Source organism: Triturus cristatus, chromosome 3_1, assembly GCF_964204655.1.
Source record: "Triturus cristatus chromosome 3_1, aTriCri1.1, whole genome shotgun sequence".
Taxonomy (NCBI): Eukaryota; Metazoa; Chordata; class Amphibia; order Caudata; family Salamandridae; genus Triturus; species Triturus cristatus.
This window is the reverse complement of record NC_140583.1, coordinates 868,676,073-868,701,730: the sequence shown is the minus strand read 5'-3', so window position 1 is coordinate 868,701,730 and position 25,658 is coordinate 868,676,073. Positions and strand designations below refer to the sequence as shown.

At 46.9% G+C, this 25,658-nt stretch overlaps 1 protein-coding gene across 4 annotated transcripts in view; it reads left to right on the top strand.

Annotated features, from left to right (window-relative positions):
* MYO3B (myosin IIIB) overlaps positions 1–25,658 on the top strand; it is a 2,253,613-nt gene that overhangs the window by 1,300,269 nt on the left and 927,686 nt on the right. For all 4 annotated transcript variants that reach the window (XM_085645333.1, XM_085645331.1, XM_085645332.1 and 1 more), the window contains 2 exons: positions 16,077–16,287; positions 21,534–21,681. In XM_085645333.1, coding sequence (XP_085501459.1) covers positions 16,077–16,287; positions 21,534–21,681 — 359 coding nt within the window. The remainder of the gene's footprint in view (positions 1–16,076; positions 16,288–21,533; positions 21,682–25,658) is intronic.

Below are 25,658 nucleotides of genomic sequence, written 5' to 3'. Positions count from 1 at the left end.
GACGTCCTCCTCCCTTGCCTCCTATTTGCGTACCGGGAGGTTCCCCAAAAGTCTCTGGGGTTCAGCCCCTTCGAACTGCTGTACGGACATCCCGTTCGAGGGCCCCTGAGCCTAGTCAAAGAGGGCTGGGAGACAAGCCCCCGGGGGACACCCCCGGATGTGTTCCGCTACATCCTGGCGCTCCGCAACCAGACAAGGAAGTTTAGAGAACTTGCAGAGGCTAACCTCGAGGCCAGCCAAGAAGAAATGAAGCGCTGGTATGACCAGAACGCAACCCTGGTCGAGTTCCAGCCGGGCCAGCAGGTTTGGGTCATGGCTCCGGTGAAACCCTGCGCCCTACAAGACAAATGGACTGGCCCATTCAAGGTGGTCGAACGGAAGAGCCAGGTCACGTATCTGGTCGATGTACAGTCCCCACGGAACCCCCTCCGGGTCCTCCACGTAAACCGTCTCAAGCCCCACTTCGTAAGGACAGAATTGAGTTTGCTACTGGCCACCGATGAGGGGGCAGAAGAAGACACTGAACCCCTGCCCGACCTCCTGTGCACGAAAGAACTGGACGGTTCCGTGGAGGGTGTGACACTGTCGGCCACCCTCACTCCCCAGCAGGCCGACGACTGCCGCCAGCTGCTCGGACAATTCGCAGACCTCTTCTCCCTCATTCCAAGGGTGACCGACTGGTGTGTCCACGACGTGGACACCGGCGACTGCCCGCCTGTGAGACACCGAGCCTACCGGGTGCCTGACCGGGTCCGCACCTGCATCAAGACCGAGGTACAGAAAATGCTCAACCTGGGGGTCATCGAGCCCTCCGACAGCCCCTGGGCCAGCCCGGTGGTTCTGGTCCCGAAGGCGGCCTCCCCAGGGGTCGCCCCCGAACTAAGATTCTGTGTAGACTATCGGGGGCTCAACGCGGTCACCCGGGCAGACGCTCACCCTATTCCCCGAGCCGACGAGCTCATCGACCGCCTGGGGGCCGCCCAGTTCCTCAGCACTTTCGACCTGACCTGCGGGTACTGGCAGATCGCTCTCACGGAAGGGGCGAAAGAGCGCTCTGCCTTCTCCACGCCAGATGGCCACTACCGCTTCAGGGTCATGCCGTTCGGAATGAAAAACGCCCCAGCCACGTTCCAGCGGTTGGTGAACAAGGTCCTGGCCGGACTCGAGGAGTTCAGCGCAGCGTACCTTGACGACATCGCCGTATTCAACTCTCAATGGCACGAGCATCTCCAGCACCTCCGACAAGTACTAATGGCCCTGCGCCGAGCAGGCCTGACAGTGAAAGCCAGCAAATGCCAGCTCGGACAAGGCTCCGTGGTCTACCTGGGGCATCAGGTGGGCAGCGGCCAGGTCGCCCCTCTCCAGCCGAAGATCGATGCCATCAAGTCCTGGGAGCCCCCCACCACGCAGACAGAGGTTCGGGCCTTCCTGGGCCTTACGGGGTACTACCGGAGGTTCATTAAAAATTATGGTAGTATCGCAGGGCCCCTCACAGAATTGACCTCCAAGAAGCTTCCGCAGAAGGTGCAGTGGACCCCCCAGTGCCAGCAGGCGTTCGACGCCTTGAAAACCGCCATGAGCACCGCTCCCGTACTCAAGGCCCCCGACTACTCCCAAGAGTTCGTGGTCCAGACCGACGCATCCGAACATGGCATCGGGGCCGTGCTCTCGCAGTTCGATGACAAGGGCATTGATCAGCCCATAGCTTTCATCAGCCGAAGGCTGCTGCCGAGAGAGCAGCGTTGGAGTACTATAGAGCGAGAGGCCTTTGCCGTAGTCTGGGCCCTCAAGAAACTGCGGCCCTACTTGTTCGGAACCCATTTTCGAGTACAGACGGACCACCGGCCCTTGCAATGGCTAATGCGGATGAGGGGGGAGAACCCCAAGCTACTACGATGGTCCATCTCCCTCCAAGGGATGGATTTCACTGTCGAACATCGCCCCGGGACGGATCATGCCAACGCCGACGGCCTGTCCCGGTTCTTCCGCTTCGGCGAGGAGAACCCCCCAGTGGATGGGTAGTTCTCCACGCCTTTCAGCTGGGGGGGACGCGTGTGAGACCGGCCTCACGGCGTGGCCCTCTCCACCATCCAGCCAACCGGCAACCACCCTCAAGACACGACATCCCCGACTCCGGCCGCCCCAGCCACCCCCGATCCGCGGGCCGGCCAGAGGCCTGACCAACTCACCACCCTACCACGCATGTCCAACCAAGGAAGCGGGAGCCTCAACACAGACCCAGAGGCGCCAGCCCAGTCACACCTCGGGTCGCCTTCCCCGGGAGGACTCAATCGGCCACCAGGCCCCTGGGGAGCAGGCGCCTCCCCTACCAAGCGTCTGGGGTCCCTCCCAGGCCCACCTGAAAAGACCAAAGAAGTGAGCGGCAGGGAATCCCGCCGAACTCCCTCCGTCACCCCAGTCCCCCCTCTGCGAGCACTCTGGACTTTAAAGAACCAGCGGAGTATAACAAGGGGTGCCGGAGAAACAAGGACAGAGAAGACCTGGAACCATCTGAGCCTGCAGACGCTGTCGCGGCTCCTGAACGCTGAAGTCACCTGGGCCTGCTGAGTGACTCGCGGCCTCTTGCTATTGAACCATCTGAGCCCTGCGGACTAGGTCGCGGCTCCCGAACACTGAACCACCTAGGCCTGCTGAGTGACTCGCGGCCCCCAGCTATTGAACCATCTGAGCCCTGCTGACGGAATCGCGGCTCCTGAACTCCGACCACCTGTGCCTGCTGAGAGACTCGCGGCGCTCCCCTTGAGGACGACTCGGGAAGAGATCGCCCAGAGACACGACACCCTCCGGCTCGAGGATTGTGAGCTTCCGCAGGGTATTTCGCAGAGACACTATCTTGAAAGACTGTCCCGCTACCCCCATTCCCCACGACTGACTTGTGGTACGTTGTGCCACTGCTGTACTATTCGCCTTTTGGGTCATAAAGATCCCTTGAAATCATCGATAAAAGAACTTATCGTCCTACAAAGAATACGTGTGGTGTCCCTCTGTTCACAGTGCAGTTCAGGGTGTGCGCGCCTGGTTCGGCTTATTTGGGAGAGGTGGGTCAAAGGGGTGGGCAGGACGAGTATCGAACCCCCTTCCGGCGAACGCCTTTCCAACAATACCAAAATATCTTTACCAGCCTTTCTTATTTAAAATTTAGTTTCGCGATGCTAGGCCCGACTGTTCTACAACACGACACAAAAGCAATATGATACTTTTGCCTTATTCTAGTTGCGTGTGTCTACTCTCTTCTCACTTTCAATCTGGTTTTCAAAGATTTAGTCAAAGCATTTTCTAGAGTGCAACTACGTCTGAGGTGCTTGCTGCTTTCTTCCTTTGCTCTAGACCGGAATTTCTGCTGATCAATTCAGCAGGAAGAATCCACCAGAGGAGGCGTGAGATCCATCTTTTCTATTTCCACTGTCTTGTGCCCACTAAACATAAGGATTGTTTTAAAACTAGAGTTACGCATAAATACAAGTCTTGTGTCAGAGACGTCAATAAAAACACTTAGTTGTGGGTTGTGTGAGGAAGAGGAATTAAAAGGTTTAACTGTGAAAGTTGTAGTCCTATATGGTGGTCATGGTCATCAGGACGTCACCTGACCGAACAGACAGAAAATAGGCTAAAATATTAGGCCGTTTGGCAGAGACCATAACTGATATCAGCTGGAAATCTAACGAAATTGGAGGTTGGTTTAGTAGTGGATAAAAGGATTTACAGAATCCTGATTCTAGTAAATCGGCATTCCAGCAGGACCAAGCTCTGTCTAGACCTAATTAGATAATAGCATAATTTGCTTTCCCAAAGGATGCTAATAGTGACTTTGACATCGGATCCAGTGTAATCTTGTTTAAAAAAGAGAATACTATAGCTTGTACGTACATGAAATATAATTTTTAAGTCTTGAAAATACAATTGAGTAAAATAATTTGGGTGTTATTCAAAACAGGTTATTGTTCAACCACTGACTACAGTCTGTCACCATTTAGGAGTTTGTTGACACTGCACAAAGGTAACTTTTGGTCATCTGACTTCCAGGGGCCATTCATACGTGGTTCAGATTTGGTAGATGCCTACCAGGCTCCACTTTAGGACATGCCATTTTTAGATCGAACATTCGAGACCTCTTGTATATACTTTAGTATATACTTATTATATACTTATATGTGTATGTGCTTTGTGGGCTCTGGAGATCAGCCATAGGACTGGTCATCTTCCGCTTAGGGACTTTTTTTTTCTGTTCAACTGCCTTTATGTAACTGTCTTGATAAAAAACGACCAGCAAAGGTCAGTAACATACCAGAATTGCTTTCTGCTGAGGGACTTTATTTTTAAAAATTTTTGGGCAACTGCCTCCATTTAACTTTCTTGATAGAAAACGACCAGCAGAGGTCAGTAAAATACCAGAATCACTTCAGCATTCTCTAGATTCCAGTCCATAGAAATGATCTTCCACGAGCACCTATAGACAATATTTTTTTCAAACCTTGTATTTTCAGTGATATGACCAACGAAGGCCATGATTTTATAGTAAAAACAGAGCTTTGGACTATACCATTTCCTGCTGTAAGGCAATATTTCTCTCCATGTGTTCCCATACCTGGTGTGTCACGCGTTTGGTGCTTACTTTCCCTCCATGTTAAAGAACAGTAGATGTTTCAGCACCCAGGCTAATGTGCTGCATAGCTAAATAAATATAAGGTCCCAAAGGCGAGAGCGATTGCATTGCAATTGCTTGTTGTTATACCAGAGACTCCAGTCAGAGCAGTGCTTAAAATGTGATAGCGAAAATTAGATGAATACAAATAAAAATGTGATAGTGAAAATGAGATAAATACAATACAAGAACATGCCAGAGAAAGTAGGAGACTGGCATTAAAAAGGCTTGCCTTCAACCGAACTGACTTTTGAGAACAGTGGATTGCACTTTGCAGAGCCAACCCCATGTCATCACCAAGCATAACGTTTGGCTGAGATGTCCCACAGATATTGTCAGGGGAGTAGAGGAAGGAAACTGACCAAATATATGGATGCAATAGCCTGTTCACCCTGCTCTGCACCAGTGATGCAACAGAGATCTTGGCCATCTGAATAGAGAAGCCATGAAGTGTCAGGTAGTATAACCTGTCCGAATTCCCCCCACACACCACGTTCCCCGAGTATTTTGACCACCACTTCTTTAATCTGGAAGCTTAGCCTGTGTCTACTCACATAGATGTGAGAGCTCAATTTAAAACTGCCTGCACCACTCATAAAGCTCTTCACTCCTCGTATTTCTCCAAGAAACTGACTATCTCAGGCTCTGACTGAGATTAGGAAATGCTCAATTGCTCCTCCTCGAACCTCCCACCTAAAGCACGAGCAGTACATGACCAATCCTTCGCTGGAAGCACCACAAGACTCTGAAACTCCCTCCCACTGAACCTCCGCCTGACCACATCATGTCACTTTAAAAAAAGACATCAAAGCTCTTCTCTTTGAACAACACCTGGCCTAAACATCTCCCAGTGGTGGTTGTTGACATTTTAAAGTGGCTGGCATAAATGCCTGCCTTGAATGCCATGTGGCAAGTGAGCCCAATTCTTACAATTCTGACAGCCAAACAATGATCATAGCAACAGGAACAGTAACCCTCTGAAATACCTTATTAAAAACAATAAGGGTAAAAGACAAACATTTCTGAAAGTAGCAAGCTGTGAATATTTGTACCTCGCAGACGAAAAACAAATGACAAGACTTGACAGCAAGTTCTGTCATTTGTTTTTCATCTGCGAGGTACAACCAGTAAGGGCAGCAGAACAAACCGATTCAAACCTTCAAGATGTTTTTATATAACATAAAAGAGATCCTCAGATACAAACCTTAATTCAAAACTTCACACGCCTGAAAGAGAGTTGAATATCATTGAGCAGCACTAGCTCTCAGAAAAGCACAGAAACCTTCACCTCTACTTTTTATTAAGCGTTTGATGACATTTATGTGGAAATAAAAATAACTCAAAATTTTTGCAGCGTGTTTTGTCACTTCCCGTTTACGTGGTAGTAGTGCACAAACATGGATGGTTTCAATACTATGGGGGTCATTATGATGACGGAAGGCCCGCCACCGCCAGCCGTGCGGTGGCGGGCCCTCCACCATCTGACTGCCAATTTCCCCTGCCACATTACGATGGCGGGGGGAATCGTTCCGCAAGCGTTGCGGGTGCAAAGACCGCCCGCCACGCTTCCGCCACAGGCAATCGTTATGATTGCCTGGCGGAGCGGACAGGAACGGTGGCGGTGCCTAGCAGGCACCATCTGCCAGATTACACTGCTGGCTTCAGCCAGCCTTTCCATGGTGGTTTAACCGCCATGGAAAGGCTCTCGGAGATTGGATTCGGGGGCCTATTGCAGGCCCCCTCTGTGTTGGGGTGGTCCACTGGAGGGGTACCCATGGTGCCCCCCAACATTTCCCAGCACTAAGTGGCAGGCACCACGTAGTGCCTGCCACATAGTGCTGGGAAATACACAGCATGACGTTTTAACATTTCAAACAGTGCTGCAGCCAGCAGCACCGTCACCAATTTTTAAGCCCCGGGATGCGCCCGCCAGTACCATAATTTGGTTGGTGGGACCGCCGCATGACTGGCGGGCGTGAGCAACCACCGCAACGCCGCCGCCATCGTAATGACCCCCTAAGTGAGGCCTCATGGCCACAGACATACAACTGTACTTAATGCACTGATGATTCAAGACCAATGGAAACACAGTACATTATTCAAAAGTGAACTACATTATTGTTTCTGGCACAGTGGTTCAACAGTGCAGCCTTTGTATCAGTATTACTGCTCACCTAGTTATGATTTGTAAAGGGCTACATACACTTTCAGTTGTCCTCTGCAGTACTACTCACTAAGGGCCATATGTATCAAAGGGTTTTACCCATTCTGTGTCTATGGGAAAATGTGTTCATACATTTATTTATTTATTTATTTATTAGATTTATACAGCGCGTACAATTGCCCGTAGGCGTCTCGGCGCTAGAAACTTTGAAGGTATTCCCAAGGTTAAGCCGGTAACTATTCTTGATCAAACAGCCAGGTCTTTATCTTTCTACGGAAATGCATCAGGGATGGGCTGTCTTTGATGGATGCTGGCAGGGAGTTCCATAACCTGGGAGCTGCCACAAGGAAGCGTCTATCGCCCCAGTTAACTGTTTTTGTTCGTGGTATTTGAAGGATTTTAAGGTTGTTAGATCGGAGCGATCTTATGGAGGGCTGGTATCTGAGATGGGATTTCAGGAAATGTGGACCACAGTTGTGCAATGCTTTATAGAGTATGCACAGCGCTTTAAACTTGATCCTGTTTCGAATCTTGAGCCAATGCAAGTCCCTTATAGTCTCAGAGATTGGTGAGAACTTAGGGATTCCAGACAGGAGGCGGGCTGCAGCATTCTGGATGGTCTGCATTTTGTTGGTCACTCTTGCTTGGGCGTTGATGAATAAGCCGTTACAATAGTCAAGAGATGACAGCACAAGGGCGCTTACCAGCGTCTTACCTGCTGAGGTTGGTAAAAACGGCATGATTTTCTTGATCAACCTAAGTTTGTGATGGGCTGTTGCTGCTATTTTATTTGAGTGGGCCATAAAATTTAATTTATCGTCAAAAATCACCCCCAGATTTCTGACGGTGATGGCTGGTGTAGGTGGTGTTCCGTGCGTGGGGGGCCACCAGGTGTTTGACCATCCTGGGGAGAGATGTCCAAATATGACGACCTCCGTTTTTTCGGCATTTAACTTTAGACAGTTAGAGGCCATCCACTCACCGATCGCCCGCATGCCCTCTTGAAAGTTTTCAGCTACCTTGTCTCCATTCCCGTTAATGGCCAACACAAGCTGGGTGTCATCCGCGTACGAAGTAAGGCTCATCCCATAGGCCTTGATGACAGAGGCCAGGTCCGACACGTAGATATTGAATAGTGTCGGACTAAGGGATGAGCCTTGGGGAACCCCACACGGTAGTGACAGCTTGTGCGATTGGAAGGGCCCCAGTGTGACCACCTGTGATCTACCGGCCAAGAAGGAGGAGAGCAGATTTCTAGCCATGTGGCGGATGCCCAGGTTTTCGGCACGGTCGACCAGGATCTTGTGGTCGACCGTGTCGAAGGCTGCCGACAGATCGAGCAGTACGAGTATTGCTGTACCTCCCTGGTCCCGGATCACTCTTATGTCCTCTGTAGCTTTTATTAAGGCAGTTCCGGTTCCGTGGAACTTGCGGAAACCAAATTGGGTGTTGTCCAGTAGTTGATGTTTTTCTATGAACTCTGAGAGTTGTGAGTTCATAGCCTTTTCCACTACCTTTGCTAAAAAGGGGAGACTGGCTATGGGGCGGTAGTTTTTTGGTTGGTCTTTGTCCAAATTAACTTTCTTAAGTAGGGGTTTGACCAAGGTATTTTTAAGGGAGTCTGGGTATATCCCAGTTCTGAACATTGTGTTGCAGATTGATACAATGTCAGGGGAGAGATAGTCCATGATCGGACGAATGACTTTTAGAGGACAAGGATCTAATGTTGAGCCTGATTTGATTGTGGCCGTTGTTTCCTTGATTTGTGTTTCTCCAAGGTCTAAGAACTGAGAAAGTTCGATATTGTTGGTCCCGTTGTTAGATATGGGGGGGCTGATTACTGTTTTTGTGGAGAATGCTTGATATATATCATTTACCTTTGTGAAAAAGAAATCAGCCAGAGAATCACAAAAGACTTGGGATTGTGGAGGATTCAGGTCCGGTGCGTTTCCCGCTAAGACCTTAGTTATCTCAAAAAGTTTTTTACTTGAGTTTTTAGCAGAATTGATTTGTTCAGTGAAATAGGATTTTTTTGTCTCGACAATAAGAGCTTTGTATTGTCCGAGTGCTTCCTTATAGCTGGTCTTGCTTTCAGCGCTGTGGGATCTGCGCCAATGTCTCTCCCTGTTTCTACAGAATTGCCTCTTAATACGGAGCTCCTCTGTAAACCATGGGGCTGATGGCGTTGCTCTGTTTCTAGAGAGTTTTTTAGTTGGGGCTAAGGAGTGGGTGGCGGTACCTATCCACTCCTGAAATTGTCGTGTGGCTAAGTTTGGATCAAATGTTGAGTCAGGACGAGTTTTTTCAAGTAGGCTCGTTAGCTCAGCGTGATCGATGTCCTTCCAAACTTTGATGGTTTCGGTACAGAGTGGGGTCTGAGTCTATTTAATGTGACTGATATTTTTATAAAAATGGCGAAGTGGTCGGTCCATGGCATTGGTAAGGTATCTATTATATTAACGCCTTGCATATTTTAGTAAAAATGCCGTCTAACGTGTGACCGGCTATATGGGTGGGGGTGGTTACCAGTTGCCGAAGACTCATGGTGTGCATGTCTGATATCAAGGACTGGGTATCTTTGTCAGATGCATTCTCAAGATGGAAGTTCAAGTCGCCCAATAATGTAAATGAGTCTTCCAGCGCTGGAGCTTCTAGTATTGCACCCAGATTTGCTAGAAAGTTGGTGCGAGAGCCTGGTGGTCGATATAGTAGGATGCCTTTAAAATGAAACGATGGGGTGAGTTTAAGATCGAAAAGAAGGGCTTTGCAGGAGGTGGAGTGAATGTGAGATATTCTGACCGTTATGTGGTCGCGGGCGATGATGGCTAGTCCTCCTCCGCGCTGCCCCACTCTATCTAGGCGATAGGCGTTATAGGCTGGGGGGGTCGCAACTGCCATGTCAGGATCGGATGCTCCATCCGTCCATGTCTCCGTGAGAAAGAGACAATCAAGGTTGTTGTTAAAAATAAGATCGTGTATTTCTTGCCGGTGCTTGACAAGAGATCGTGCATTGATTGGTGCAGCGGTGATGTCGGAAGACATAGATGCAGTGACAGCATGCGTTTTGATTTTTTCATTCATTATCTGTAGCTTCACGTTCCAGTGGGGACATGTAAATTTTGTGGTATCTGACCATAGGTGTGGATTATATTGAGCGCAGTCGGTGTTAGGCGTGCGCAGTGCCATCAATGTAGATTTGGGGTAGATGTGGGGAGCCTGTCGCAGGGATTGATCAGAGGTTCTGGCCCCTGGCCCGGTCTCGGCACGGACGAGCACAGACAAGCTTGCCTTATGCGCGCCTTCGGCGCGCATTCGTCGCGCCCGCTGCGCTCGGAACATGCACATATTTGTAGGGAGGGAGCAATGCGAGAGACGTGGCCTCAAGGTGGGCGTGTCCCAGTCAGGGAGAGGGGAATGAAGTTGGCGGGAAAACGGCGATTTTGCCCTTACCAGTGCTCATTTTTCAGCAGGAAAGGGTGCCTGCACACTGCAGTGATGTGACAGGGAAGGTGAGTGATTTTAATAGCAAAGTGAAATTTTACACTTTTAAAACAAAGTTATGCTCAGTTTTCCTTGCTACTCCCGGCTGTGCCTCAGGAGGGTTCAAAAGTTATCTAAAGCGCTAGTAGTCAGCGCGTCTTTTATAACTTTGAAGAGGGGGGCGTGGCCTCAAGGTGGGCGTGTCCCAGTCAGGGAGAGGGGAATGAAGTTGGCGGGAAAACAGCGATTTTGCCCTTACCAGTGCACGTTTTTCAGCAGGAAAGGGTGCCTGCACACTGCAGTGATGTGACAGGGAAGGTGAGTGATTTTAATAGCAAAGTGAAATTTTACACTTTTAAAACAAAGTTATGCTCAGTTTTCCTTGCTACTCCCGGCTGTGCCTCAGGAGGGTTCAAAAGTTATCTAAAGCGCTAGTAGTCAGCGCGTCTTTTATAACTTTGAAGAGGGGGGGCGTGGCCTCAAGGTGGGCGTGTCCCAGTCAGGGAGAGGGGAATGAAGTTGGCGGGAAAACGGCGATTTTGCCCTTACCAGTGCTCGTTTTTCAGCAGAAAAGGGTGCCTGCACACTGCAGTGATGTAACAGGGAAGGTGAGTGATTTTAAAAGCAAAGTGAAATTTTACACTTTTAAAACAAAGTTATGCTCAGTTTTCCTTGCTACTCCTGGCTGTGCCTCAGGAGGGTTCAAAAGTTATCTAAAGCGCTAGTAGTCAGCGCGTCTTTTATAACTTTGAAGAGGGGAGGCGTGGCCTCAAGGTGGGCATGTCCCAGTCAGGGAGAGGGGAATGAAGTTGGCGGGAAAACAGCGATTTTGCCCTTACCAGTGCTCGTTTTTCAGCAGGAAAGGGTGCCTGCACACTGCAGTGATGTGACAGGGAAGGTGAGTGATTTTAAAAGCAAAGTGAAATTTTACAGTTTTAAAACAAAGTTATGCTCAGTTTTCCTTGCTACTCCCGGCTGTGCCTCAGGAGGGCTCAAAAGTTATCTAAAGCGCTAGTAGTCAGCGTGTCCTTTATAACTTTGAAGAGGGGGGCGTGGCCTCAAGGTGGGCGTGTCCCAGTCAGGGAGAGGGGAATGAAGTTGGCGGGAAAACAGCGATTTTGCCCTTACCAGTGCTCGTTTTTCAGCAGGAAAGGGTGCCTGCACACTGCAGTGATGTGACAGGGAAGGTGAGTGATTTTAAAAGCAAAGTGAAATTTTACACTTTTAAAACAAAGTTATGCTCAGTTTTCCTTCCTACTCCCGGCTGTGCCTCAGGAGGGTTCAAAAGTTATCTAAAGTGCTAGTAGACAGCGCGTCTTTTATAACTTTGAAGAGGGGGGGGCGTGGCCTCAAGGTGGGCGTGTCCCAGTCAGGGAGAGGGGAATGAAGTTGGCGGGAAAACGGCGATTTTGCCCTTACCAGTGCTCGTTTTTCAGCAGGAAAGGGTGCCTGCACACTGCAGTGATGTGACAGGGAAGGTGAGTGATTTTAAAAGCAAAGTGAAATTTTACACTTTTAAAACAAAGTTATGCTCAGTTTTCCTTGCTACTCCCGGCTGTGCCTCAGGAGGGTTCAAAAGTTATCTAAAGCGCTAGTAGTCAGCGCGTCTTTTATAACTTTGAAGAGGGGGGCGTGGCCTCAAGGTGGGCGTGTCCCAGTCAGGGAGAGGGGAATGAAGTTGGCGGGAAAACAGCGATTTTGCCCTTACCAGTGCTCGTTTTTCAGCAGGAAAGGGTACCTGCACACTGCAGTGATGTGACAGGGAAGGTGAGTGATTTTAAAAGCAAAGTGAAATTTTACACTTTTAAAACAAAGTTATGCTCAGTTTTCCTTGCTACTCCCGGCTGTGCCTCAGGAGGGTTCAAAAGTTATCTAAAGCGCTAGTAGTCAGCGCGTCTTTTATAACTTTGAAGAGGGGGGGCGTGGCCTCAAGGTGGGCATGTCCCAGTCAGGGAGAGGGGAATGAAGTTGGCGGGAAAACAGCGATTTTGCCCTTACCAGTGCTCGTTTTTCAGCAGGAAAGGGTGCCTGCACACTGCAGTGATGTGACAGGGAAGGTGAGTGATTTTAAAAGCAAAGTGACATTTTACAGTTTTAAAACAAAGTTATGCTCAGTTTTCCTTGCTAATCCCGGCTGTGCCTCAGGAGGGTTCAAAAGTTATCTAAAGCGCTAGTAGTCAGCGTGTCTTTTATAACTTTGAAGAGGGGGGCGTGGCCTCAAGGTGGGCGTGTCCCAGTCAGGGAGAGGGGAATGAAGTTGGCGGGAAAACAGCGATTTTGCCCTTACCAGTGCTCGTTTTTCAGCAGGAAAGGTTGCCTGCACACTGCAGTGATGTGACAGGGAAGGTGAATGATTTTAAAAGCAAAGTGAAATTTTACACTTTTAAAACAAAGTTATGCTCAGTTTTCCTTGCTACTCCCGGCTGTGCCTCAGGATGGTTCAAAAGTTATCTAAAGTGCTAGTAGACAGCGCGTCTTTTATAACTTTGAAGAGGGGGGCGTGGCCTCAAGGTGGGCGTGTCCCAGTCAGGGAGAGGGGAATGAAGTTGGCGGGAAAACTGCGATTTTGCCCTTACCAGTGCTCGTTTTTCAGCAGGAAAGGGTGCCTGCACACTGCAGTGATGTGACAGGGAAGGTGAGTGATTTTAAAAGCAAAGTGAAATTTTACACTTTTAAAACAAAGTTATGCTCAGTTTTCCTTGCTACTCCCGTCTGTGCCTCAGGAGGGTTCAAAAGTTATCTAAAGCGCTAGTAGTCAGCGCGTCTTTGATAACTTTGAAGAGGGGGGGCGTGGCCTCAAGGTGGGCATGTCCCAGTCAGGGAGAGGGGAATGAAGTTGGCGGGAAAACGGCGATTTTGCCCTTACCACTGCTCGGTTTTCAGCAGGAAAGGGTGCCTGCACACTGCAGTGATGTGACAGGGAAGGTGAGTGATTTTAAAAGCAAAGTGAAATTTTACAGTTTTAAAACAAAGTTATGCTCAGTTTTCCTTGCTACTCCCGGCTGTGCCTCAGGAGGGTTCAAAAGTTATCTAAAGCGCTAGTAGTCAGCGCGTCTTTTATAACTTTGAAGAGGGGGGGCGTGGCCTCAAGGTGGGCATGTCCCAGTCAGGGAGAGGGGAATGAAGTTGGCGGTAAAACAGCGATTTTGCCCTTACCAGTGCTCGTTTTTCAGCAGGAAAGGGTGCCTGCACACTGCAGTGATGTGACAGGGAAGGTGAGTGATTTTAAAAGCAAAGTGACATTTTACAGTTTTAAAACAAAGTTATGCTCAGTTTTCCTCGCTAATCCCGGCTGTGCCTCAGGAGGGTTCAAAAGTTATCTAAAGCGCTAGTAGTCAGCGTGTCTTTTATAACTTTGAAGAGGGGGGCGTGGCCTCAAGGTGGGCGTGTCCCAGTCAGGGAGAGGGGAATGAAGTTGGCGGGAAAACAGCGATTTTGCCCTTACCAGTGCTCGTTTTTCAGCAGGAAAGGTTGCCTGCACACTGCAGTGATGTGACAGTGAAGGTGAATGATTTTAAAAGCAAAGTGAAATTTTACACTTTTAAAACAAAGTTATGCTCAGTTTTCCTTGCTACTCCCGGCTGTGCCTCAGGGTGGTTCAAAAGTTATCTAAAGTGCTAGTAGACAGCGCGTCTTTTATAACTTTGAAGAGGGGGGCGTGGCCTCAAGGTGGGCGTGTCCCAGTCAGGGAGAGGGGAATGAAGTTGGCGGGAAAACGGCGATTTTGCCCTTACCAGTGCTCGTTTTTCAGCAGGAAAGAGTGCCTGCACACTGCAGTGATGTGACAGGGAAGGTGAGTGATTTTAAAAGCAAAGTGAAATTTTACACTTTTAAAACAAAGTTATGCTCAGTTTTCCTTGCTACTCCCGGCTGTGCCTCAGGAGGGTTCAAAAGTTATCTAAAGCGCTAGTAGTCAGCGCGTCTTTGATAACTTTGAAGAGGGGGGCGTGGCCTCAAGGTGGGCATGTCCCAGTCAGGGAGAGGGGAATGAAGTTGGCGGGAAAACGGCGATTTTGCCCTTACCAGTGCTCGTTTTTCAGCAGGAAAGGGTGCCTGCACACTGCAGTGATGTGACAGGGAAGGTGAGTGATTTTAAAAGCAAAGTGAAATTTTACAGTTTTAAAACAAAGTTATGCTCAGTTTTCCTTGCTACTCCCGGCTGTGCCTCAGGAGGGTTCAAAAGTTATCTAAAGCGCTAGTAGTCAGCGCGTCTTTTATAACTTTGAAGAGGGGGGGCGTGGCCTCAAGGTGGGCGTGTCCCAGTCAGGGAGAGGGGAATGAAGTTGGCGGGAAAACGGCGATTTTGCCCTTACCAGTGCTCGTTTTTCAGCAGGAAAGGGTGCCTGCACACTGCAGTGATGTGACAGGGAAGGTGAGTGATTTTAAAAGCAAAGTGAAATTTTACAGTTTTAAAACAAAGTTATGCTCAGTTTTCCTTGCTACTCCCGGCTGTGCCTCAGGAGGGTTCAAAAGTTATCTTGTGACCCCAAGTCCTCCTGCGCTGCCCACTCAGCGGTCCTCTCACCCTGGCATGCTCAGGAGTTGCCCCTTCTCACAGCCCTGAGTAATATGCTATTCCACTACCCCTATGCTACATGCCATTCAGTGCAGTAGAGTTTGCTTCATGTCTGCCCATCCAAACACTGCCCACGAGCATTATACTTTTATTAAAGTTTATGAGAGCAGTGTTGGGATTGGCTTGAGCAGGCCAACTCAATGCCCCATCGGAGTCAAGGGACCTGCTCTCTTAGTCCCCTAGGCTCTCTGCTACGATGGGGATCAGTGGCCTTTAAAGTGCGCATGTCAGATTGGGCTCGCCACAGCTCTTGCCCAGCCCAACATGCACACTTTAATTCGCGGCAGCCCTTTTCTCTAAAGTCATTACAAGAGGAGGTATACGCCTCCTTCCCTACACACTGTGAAATTGCGGCACAGCTCACATAAGATTTCAAAAGAGTTCCAGTTGACAGGAGGATTAGGAAACAAAGAAACAAACAGTGGATTTATCATACATTGTGTGGCAGCTGCTGGGTGGCGGCTCAACGCTCGCTTACCCCTATGGATGCGCCGCTGATGACTGCTCCTACCTACTCATGAGCCCTCCAATCTCATACCAAGATACCAACCTCAACCTGCACATAATACTGATGATTCTCATGGAGTACTGTTCTACCTGCTTTTCATTGCTAGGTTTTGCTTGGAATATGGGAAAAGTACTCTACGTCCCATTAGAGGCTAACCCGGCGTTCACTTTTAATGTACATAATGATATGTTCCAGCTTTATTGTGAAGCGCTGTAATGCCTCTGGGCCATGTCTGTGCTATATAAAATCACAAATAAATAAATAAATAATTGCCCCAGCCCATCTCAAAGGCCTATTAAGGTGTGAAGGGAAGTCTAGCACCTATCTTTGTGATGGGACACTTTTGGTAAAGGCTATCATGATGCATTTTTGTTAGACCATTGTTCCAGTCTTTTATATTTGTGCATCCTAATAAGTAAAATCCCAAACAGCATCCGAGCCTTATCAGTATTCTATTTTAAAGAATCCTGTCGTATTTGTTGATTAATGTCACCAATGTTCCATAGCGTCAATAGGCATGGAGGCTTTCATTGTATAAACTTGTTATAGTGAATGCCCAAGACAGACTGAAGAGGGCCCTCTCATACCTTCTCTGTCAACTCCCATGTATGTGATTGCCACATTGAGGAAGTACTTATTTGCCATTTTGAGTATTTGTCCTGAGTTCTGTTGATCTGTTTTTTAGCTGCAACTCAGCTCAGCATTGGTGCAGAAGAACTCCAGGAAGCTCTCACTTCACACTGTGTGGTAACACGAGGGGAGACTATCATACGAACAAATACAGTGGACAAAGCAGCAGACGTCCGAGATGCCATGTCAAAGGCGCTGTATGGCCGACTTTTCAGCTGGATTGTAAATCGCATCAACACACTTCTTCAGCCCGATAAAAATATATGGTAAGCTCCACACAATGAATGCTGTCAAATGGAGCATTTATTTAATGTAGTTTCCCACACTGCAGAGTTGGTGCAACTGTTTATATTTGTAGAGTACAGTGCTTAATTTGAGCCTGTAATTTCCAGTGCTCGGCACCGGTACTTAATTGTCAAAAACAGCACTTATGACAGTCAGCCACATGATGGTGGTCTTTGTCTAATTTATAGAAGGGCACAACAACTGTTGTTTGTTAATTCAATGTACATTTTAAATGGCTTGCACCTGTCACCCAAGCAATTCCTATAGGTTTGGGGGGCTGGAATAATCTGAATTGTCACACTTGTAGGAGTGTGAGGGTTAGTTGTTCTGTTGGTACTGTCATTGGCAGCGCTGGCAGGGGCAATGGGTGGTGCATGGAGCAGTGGCCTCCTGACGAGTGCCCTGGCACTTTCACAGATTAAGTCCTCAGACGAGGACTGGGGGCCTGGGCATGTTCTCCATGCAGGCTGTAATGCAGCCTGCATGGAGAACATGCTAAAGTGCGCATGACTGTTTGGCAGGCCTGAGAGGGTCTCCTCTTGTTTTTGTATTGTATGTGGATAGCTCCATAGGTTGCAGTTTTTGTCACAGACAATCTTTTGTTACTTTTTATTTATTTATTTAATGCGATTTTATATAGCGCGAACATTACCCGAAGGTGTCAGAGCGCTTTACAAAAGAACCAGTTGCGTTACATAAGGACTTTGGATTACATGAGTTACATAGGAGATATAAACAGGAAATTCTTGCAACCGTTCAGCCAGGTGTTCAGGGAACAAGAGAAGGAAGAGGGGCAAGAACAGAAAGAAAGGGAAAGGAAGGCAGATAAGTACAGGAAAGTCCGTGGCACAGGAGAGACAATATAATGGTCGCCCGGCTGGGACAGAGGAAGAGGTCAAAGATCACTAAGATGGCGGATCAGGGACAGGGGAGTCAAAGAAGAAAGTCACAAAATGGCAGGGAGCATAAGAGTCCAAGTCAGAAAGTCAAGGGAGCAAATTCCCAAAACACCAAGAGCAAATTTCGCAGAGGGGGAAATGAGCAAGAGAGTCAGGAGGGGGGAGAGCAGTCGGTTTCAAAATCATAGCCGTACTGTCCATGAGCATAAGTTGAGGACGTGCCTGAAGAGTAGTCCGTCGCGGTCCAAGAAGAGTTGGCCGTTGGCATCCAGCGGGAAGTTGAGGACGTGCCTGAAGAGCAGTCCTTGCTGTTTATAGGTTACATCCTACCTTTGAGGAGGAGTAAAGGAATCTAGTGGGCAAGAAATGTGGAATCCTAGTCACAGGGTTGTCAAGAATGGGCCTGCAGTCATGAGATACCAAAGAGAATGAGAGATTAAATTGGTGCACCAGTCACTGGGAACCTTGGAATGGATTGGTTCAGGCGTGAAACAGGAACACAGCCTCTATGCAGATCCGCTCCCATCGGGATGATTAGGAAAAGGGAAGGAAACCCCACTCACTGCTTAATTTGTGCCGGTGGTTGCAGGTGGTTGGCACCATCGCTCACATTTGGGGATAAGGACTTATTTTTCATGATTAGACTTTGACTTGGGGCAGGAGATAGGTAGGCAAAAAAGAGTGAATGAAATGGGAAGGTGGGAAAACAGTGACCAAGGGGGAATGGACATATGAAGAACACAAAACAAGCTGCTAGAGTGAGATAAGGAGACAGGAAGCGTTAGGGAGGCGGAAGAAAAAGGTATTATTATGTAGAATCACGAATAGGCAACCTTGGACGGATAAAAGGAGCAGTAAGAGGGCATGCTAATGTGCCATGCCTAAACACAGCAGTGACTGATCAAACACAGCAGAGACTGATCATGACGAACCCAGATTTGCAGCCACTCTTAAGGGCTCTTGCTGCCTGACATTTTTATATTTGACAAAAGCAATGTAGAAAGAAGTCTATTTGTTCTACATTGATTAAACCCCTCCGTATCCGTCCTCTTGACCCTTGTTTTATGAAAATCCAGCACAGGCTCAACTCGTCCCTCATCTAGAAAAAGTAGGCAAAAAGCAGAAAACGGAAGGTAAATATTCCTTATGCATATTTACAAGACTGAGAGGAAGAGTACGCCAAGTGTGCGTATAATAACGTCCAATTTACCTCTCATAAAGAAAGGATGAGGATGTATTTCAAAAGGAGATGATCTCCACATTGTGTGTCCACAGAGGTCACACTGCACTCACATACATCCTACAGTACAATACACTCTTTGTCAAAAAGTGGAAAAGTACACGAGTCAATCCGAGTGATTGATAAGCTTTCTTTTCTCTTACCTTCGTTCATGAAACAAGTTATCTTATGCCGTAGCCTTAATCCAGGCAGGAGAGCCCCCATTACCGCAGCAGTACCTCTTTGAGTAACTAAGCTTCTCGACTTAAGTGACGCTGATGCAGTTTGACTCTGTAGATCCAGGACAAATCAGAACCTTTAATTGTCCCTTGCACATTATCTAGGCTCCTAGGTCATTTAAAAGTTTTGAAAGAAGCAGTATATTTGGCATAGGATCTTTGGAAATACACCGGTATCATTGATACAAGAAAAATATGTCACTGGCTGTCTGAGGCCGATAGTGACCCTTTCGATATGCTCTAAGGCCCAAAAGCGTGTCTGCTGAAATGCCCTCTATGTACCTGTTCAACCATGCTTGTCCTCTCAGTGTCTGCCTGTTGAACATCTGCTCGACGTTTCTATAAAACCAATGGGCCCGATTCACAAAGGGCCTCCACACTCGTGGCCTCAAGGACAAAATATCGAAACTGAAATAGGGACAGGTAAGTCATGTGATCAAGGGCCTTGGGGCTCGAAACGCCTCATGATGGCTGGTGTTGGAGGAGTTTAAATAACTGCTATTATGCACTAAAAACGTGGTTCGTGCTCCGTCACTAACACTGGTGGCAGAAGAATGCGAGCAGAGTTTTCAGATATGTATATATATATATATATGTATATATATATATATATATATACATATATATATATATATATATATATATATATATTACCTACTGGCGGTCGCCAGTAGATAGTTATAGTTACAACCTAGTTTCCATAGGAAATCTCAAAATTCTATTTTGAATAACTTTGGCGCCGGTTGACGAATCCTCGCGAAATTTTCAAAACTAATGGGGCGCTCCGCTCAGCTCCTACCCTGAAAGTCTCGGGGTGATTCGTCAAGTGGGGGCTGAGAAAAAGGGGGGGTCCCAAAACGCGTTTTCCCCATGCATTTTTCCATAGGACCTTTAGTCGCAGCTACAGTCCGAACGGCTGAACAGAATTACGTGAAATTTGGCAGAGAGGTAGCCATAAGGTCAAGGAAGTGCCTTTTGCAGGTCTGGTGTAAATCTGTTCAGTATTTCCTGAGAAAATAGCATTTAAAAGCATATCAATATCTATACGCGCGCACCGAGTGCGCACCGTGCGCGCACATTGCGCGCACCCTGCCGTGCGCAAGCGCAATTCTGATTGGTTGTTAGATGTCGGTAAACATTCGAATCGGTCGAAACCAGGAAGTGTCGGTCGCCATTTTGTCTCTCGCAGTCTGAGGGGGTGAAAAAAAAAGGTGGAGAACGTGAAAAGGGGGCAGAGTGGACAGTTCCTGACCCCCTAGCCTTGGTCAGGGGGTCACAGAAGGACCCCCAAGGGAGAAAAAAACAATTTTATTAGTTTTTTATAAATCGCAAGGTGCGCGCACCCTGCGTGCACGGCACGCACCTCGAACCGTGGGTGGTCGGTGCGCGAAGCGCACCGAGCGCCCACAGCGCGCGCAGGGTGCGCGCACCTCGCGATTTAAAAAAAATAAATTAATTTCACGGTGCGCGCACGGTGAAAAACCTGAAAAAATAAATAAATAAATAAATACATAACTTAGCATTTAAAAAACCGTACAAATTCACTGAAAAAAAACATAGGTTTCACACACGTTATAGTTACGAATTAGCATTTAAAAAACCTTGCAAATTCACTTAAAAAACCATAGGTTTCACACATGTTATAGTTAGCTGGACATTTCACTCGTAAAAAACCAATGAAATTCCCCCGTTGTAGTTACTGCAGGCAACTATAACTCACGCGACCGCAATCCTCTGCTGATGACGTCAGATATTACATCACTGATGACATATGTGTCTTTATGAAAAATAAATATTTGTAATATATGTATAGCTAAAGATTAATGGAAGAAGACATGGGTAAATACGTGTCTAAATACAGTGATGTAATAGCTGACGTCATCAGCAGAGGATTGCGGTCGCGTGAGTTATAGTTGCCTGCAGTAACTATAACGGGGGAATTTCATTGGTTTTTTACGAGTGAAATGTCCAGCTAACTATAACATGTGTGAAACCTATGGTTTTTTAAGTGAATATATATATATATATATATATACATATATATATATATATATATCTTCAAGGTATGAAGTAGTTAGGAATAGCAAATCTATACTTTCCTATATGCACTTACCTTTCGATATTTTGTCCCTCGACATTCTGTCCACGATATTCTTGTAAGCCAATATTTTTCCGGTCAATATTGAGTTGTAGAACCAACATACCTCGACTGCATGCTCTTTCCCGTGCCAATTGTAACCCCCCTATGTCTCAAGCCCCTTATCTCTGAATAGCACCTTTGATGGGGAATTGTAATAGTGCCATTACCCTTCTGAACGGAATAACAACTAGACATTTGTCACCAGAGGAAAAGTAAATTAAACTCACAGAGTGGGCAGAGAGCAGATATGCAGTTTGGAGTTGCGCACAGGGATGTGTTGCTAGGTGACAACCTAAGACTTAAATGTATTGGGCTTAGAGATCCGATATGCCAAGAGTAAGGGGTTTATTAGAATATGTGCCAGGAATCAAAATAAATATTGGTCAGTGTTTTCAATCGATATTTTGGGACCTAAGAATGTGCAACAAATGTAATTGTATACCGTTTGAGACATGTAACTTTCCCATACATTCATTTTCTTGAGCTTTTTAACTTGTCCTTAGAATGGTAACTGATCCTTATTTATCGTTATATTCAGGATTACCACCTCACTCCATGGCATTATGAAAACTTGTTTCTGTTCCTAGGTTTATCAGGTGTGCCCTGAATGCATTAGGTTGTCATGGAACATACCTAGGATTGGAAGCAGTGATGGTCACCATGCATGCACTTAACACATAATAACGATTATGCAATTAAACCCCTTTTGTTTCTCTCTATGATATGCTAGCAATGACGAGAATGGAATGAATGTGGGCATCCTCGACATCTTTGGATTTGAGAACTTTAAGAAAAACTCTTTCGAGCAGCTGTGCATTAACATCGCCAACGAACAGATCCAGTTTTATTTCAATCAACACATTTTTGCGCTGGAGCAGGTAAAAAAAAACAGAGTTTTAAGGGACTGTTTAAAGCCCTATTATATATTTATAGAGAATGTTCCCCTAGATTTCTTTCAAGGCATTTTGAATTAGCACCAGTCCTGTTATGGTCTACAAATGATGGTATCTCATATAGAATTATAGCCCGCTGCTAAGGACTATATGAGTTGTTAAAGCCCCTGAACCCGAGGTATAAGCTCGAGGCGTGGGTGAGGATTTATAACGATGGAAAGGGCCCTTACCAAAAAGTATTATTGGAGGTAGAGGGACCATAAAGCTATAAGAATGTTCCACCAACTGAGGGTAGAATATTCTAAAAAAAAAAAAAAAAAAGGGGGAGAAACCGAAAAACAAGCAATTGAATGTTAGCGAATTAGACCAGTACCAGCCATTATTGGCATTTGACCACTCAATGTTATTCAGCTGCTCTCTCAACATTCAAATGTTTTGTTCAAGGATGGGCCATGATTCAAGGTTTCTTCAGGCAACCATGGAAAAGAACCCTAACATATTTGGAAGAGTTCACATGGTACCCTCTGAATTCTGCAGGCACTTTGTGCCACTGTTTGCTGAGCTCGCTGGCAAACAGCATTTGATGATCCCACAAGCAGGTTTTGATGCAGAGGTCCAGTTGCATTAATGTGGAAGAGACTAATGGTGATGCCTGTTTTATTGGAAACAATGAGATGTTACCTAAAGAAACATTTTCAGAAAGGGGTGTATATGTTTTTGTGGTAGCTAAGAATGTTAGGATACCGCCAACACAATCCCTGGGACAAAAGGTTGCTCACTGATCGCTTTCGATGGTGTAAGCAGTTTTTTTCCATTGAGGAATGTATGTAACGCCCTCGGACCTGCAACTAGACGTTCAGATGTCAGCTCACGCACTTGGGCCCTGAAACAGCACCATGTACACCACATTTGCACTTGGCTCTCAGGTTAGCATGTCGAACCGTCAGCAACTCACAAAGAACGTCCCAGTAATATGATTGTCCAACCAGGCAACCTAGAAAATATAGAAGACAAAAGAGGTACGGTGTTCCTGGGTGGCAAGTTAGCCACCTGGTGCATACTCAGAGTGGTGGGGAGGTGGGAAATACCTCCTTTCGGAACTAGGACCCTCACACACCCAGCAAGCTAGGTGTCATGCTTCATCATATGGGTCTGCTCCTCGTCGAGCCGGCGCTGCAATGCTCGACGGGCACCCATAAAGGGGCTCTTTATCGGAGATCTTTTGTTCCTTGCCGTATAGGTGCCGTGGGTATGAGGGGCCTGGTAAGATGTAGATGTGGTGTGTGGGTTAAAACAGGTAAGTGAATCCTCTATAATTATTTTTATTCTGGAGAGGTCACAACCTGATTAAAAAGTAAAAAAAAGAAGGAGGGCAACTATTTTGTTTTAATCTGACAAAAATTACGCTCTACTCCTTAGTGGTCAACATGTTTCTCACCTATAAAATGTCTCTAATAGATCAGTTGGTGATTCCTCAGGACCTAGTGACTAAATGAAAACTATTTACAGTGTGTGGTGTGGTTCTACATACCACTTCTTCTCTCGGTAGGATGTTCCCCGGAGAAAAGCAGCCAACCTCTTAAGGATTCAAGTGCGGCTTCATCAGACCGCAGCGGAGTATATGGACACTTACTAAAGTAAAGCGTGCTAGGATGGGAGGTAGGGCTTTCAGCACGACGGCAGCTCGTCTGTGGAATCAGATGCCTCTAGAACTGCGCCAGGCTAGTACATTGCTGGGTTTTAGGAGGCTTCTAAAGACCTGGCTCTTTCGTCAGGAATAGTATGGCACAAACTCTGACTCCTGGCTAGCAGTCTCTGTATTGTCCTTTGTTGCTGTGTCTTAGAGCGCCAGGATACCCGTTGGGTGGCAGACTCGCGCGTTACAAGAATTTATACAATACAATACAATACAATACACTCAACGTAGTGTCGCTGCTCCCGCTCAGAGCAGTCCGGCTCACCTACCCGCTCCGCTGCATCAGGAAGGTTTACCTCATGATGCAATACAAGGGTACCAGTAGATGGGGCATACTGCTCTTCTCCAGCCCCCTGGTCAAGAATCCTTCATTCGTGCAGTTGCACCTCTGCTCCCCTACTTCTGCAGGCTTGCAAGTCAGTGGCAGTCAGGCAGATTCACACAATGTCATCACAGGCCCAAACAAAACCTCCTGCCCACTCAAGAGCAGGTTCCACCTAGATATCCATTGACTAAGGGGGCTGTTTTACCAGCCGATGGCTTCGGAATTTTTAAGGGCACAAAAGTTGACTCCTGGAGCCCGAGTTTCAGGATTCCTGGGCCACATTGGTGAAAGAAGGCAAACATCACACCAGGCACAACACTTTTTTACAACAACAAAAAAACACGGGGCTCAGTGGCAGTCCAACAAGCTCTTTGGGAAGCTAGGTGTTCCTTTTTAGTGACAGGTGGAACCTGGACTCACAGAACTCCTTACTTGGTTAATGGTTAGTGTCAGTTCAATCACGCAATCCCACCAACTCTCCCCCACCATGAAAGAGGGTGGGCAGGCACTTAAGTCTAACTGGGGATAGTCAGGACAGGTGGTTCTGCAGCAACGGATCTTTGCAGTGCCATTTACCCCCTGGCACTTTGCAATGCAGCACTCACTTGTACATTCTTTTGCAGTCTGTCTTCTCTCTAGGAAGTTCCTCCACTAGACAACCTCCTCTTTGCAGACTCCTCCTGAAGGACAACAACAACACCCCTCTCTCAGTAGCATGGCAGGCTCCTCACCCAAGTCAGATCTTCAGGACATCTAGCAGAAAATGTCAGGCTTTTCAGGTGATGTCTGCTCTCTTGACTGTGAAGCTGGCTGTAAATTATATCAGCTGTCTCGCACAGATTTCCCCAACACACTGTGTGGTATTTCATGCTCAGAGCAGTGTGAAAGCAAAAGATAAACAAATGATGGACAGAATGCGGAACAAATCAAAACATTAACCCCCAGTCAAGAGATCTGGTTTAAAGCCATCATTCTTCTGCTCACCATGCCACCCCAGTTTAGACCCAGCCATATACAAATCAGTCTTGACCCTGCTCCTCATGGGAACAGTCTAGTCCGAACTACCAAGCCAGGGTAGTGTGAAGTTCTGGAACACTGGCTTGAGGTTTCAGTGACTTACTTTACCATATTTAAATACAGTGTGTGTATTGCCCTAAGAGATTTCTCAGACTATTTTGAGGTTGGTATTGCCACTTTGTGATTCATCACCAGAAAGGCCAGCAATAGTCTTTGTCTTGAAGTAACATCACGAAGGAGACGTTGAGCTGGACATTTCTTACTCTGAGAGACCCAAAACACAGGCAGAAAATATAGAGAAGCCTTCACACATTTTACACCCATCAGCCTTTGGAAACAGCCCTTCCAGAAGATTAAAAGGGCAGATCTGGGTAAAAGACTAACTACATGTCTAAAGAGACCTATGTCTCCTGCTCCCCATACTGCCTATCAATCACATGCAGGTGACACATGAAAGGGAAAAAGGCCATGACGTAAATGTGCTCTCTGTGAACGTCTAAATTTATCCAGTCATCTCACGCCATTTAGTCTGGAACTTCTCAAGCTTCAGAAATGTCAGCAAAATACATAGCTAGTATGGTAGGATTTGTACCACTTGCTGGCAGAGTAGATCTCAAATGAATTTCACTGTGCCCACAGTGATTCATAACGTGTACACACACACGCACACATGCACACACACACACACACACATGCACACACGCGCACACACAAACACACACACACACACACACCTCATTACTCACATATTTAGCAGACTGTATGTCAAAATATTGAAGAGAAACTATTGTGGGACCAAAATATTGAGGCCTAACTATTTAACACCAAAATATTATGAAGTTGAGTGCACATAGGTAAGCATAGATTTACTATTCTTAAGTCCACATCTAAGTACTTTGAATAAATCTCTATTGTAAAGAAAAA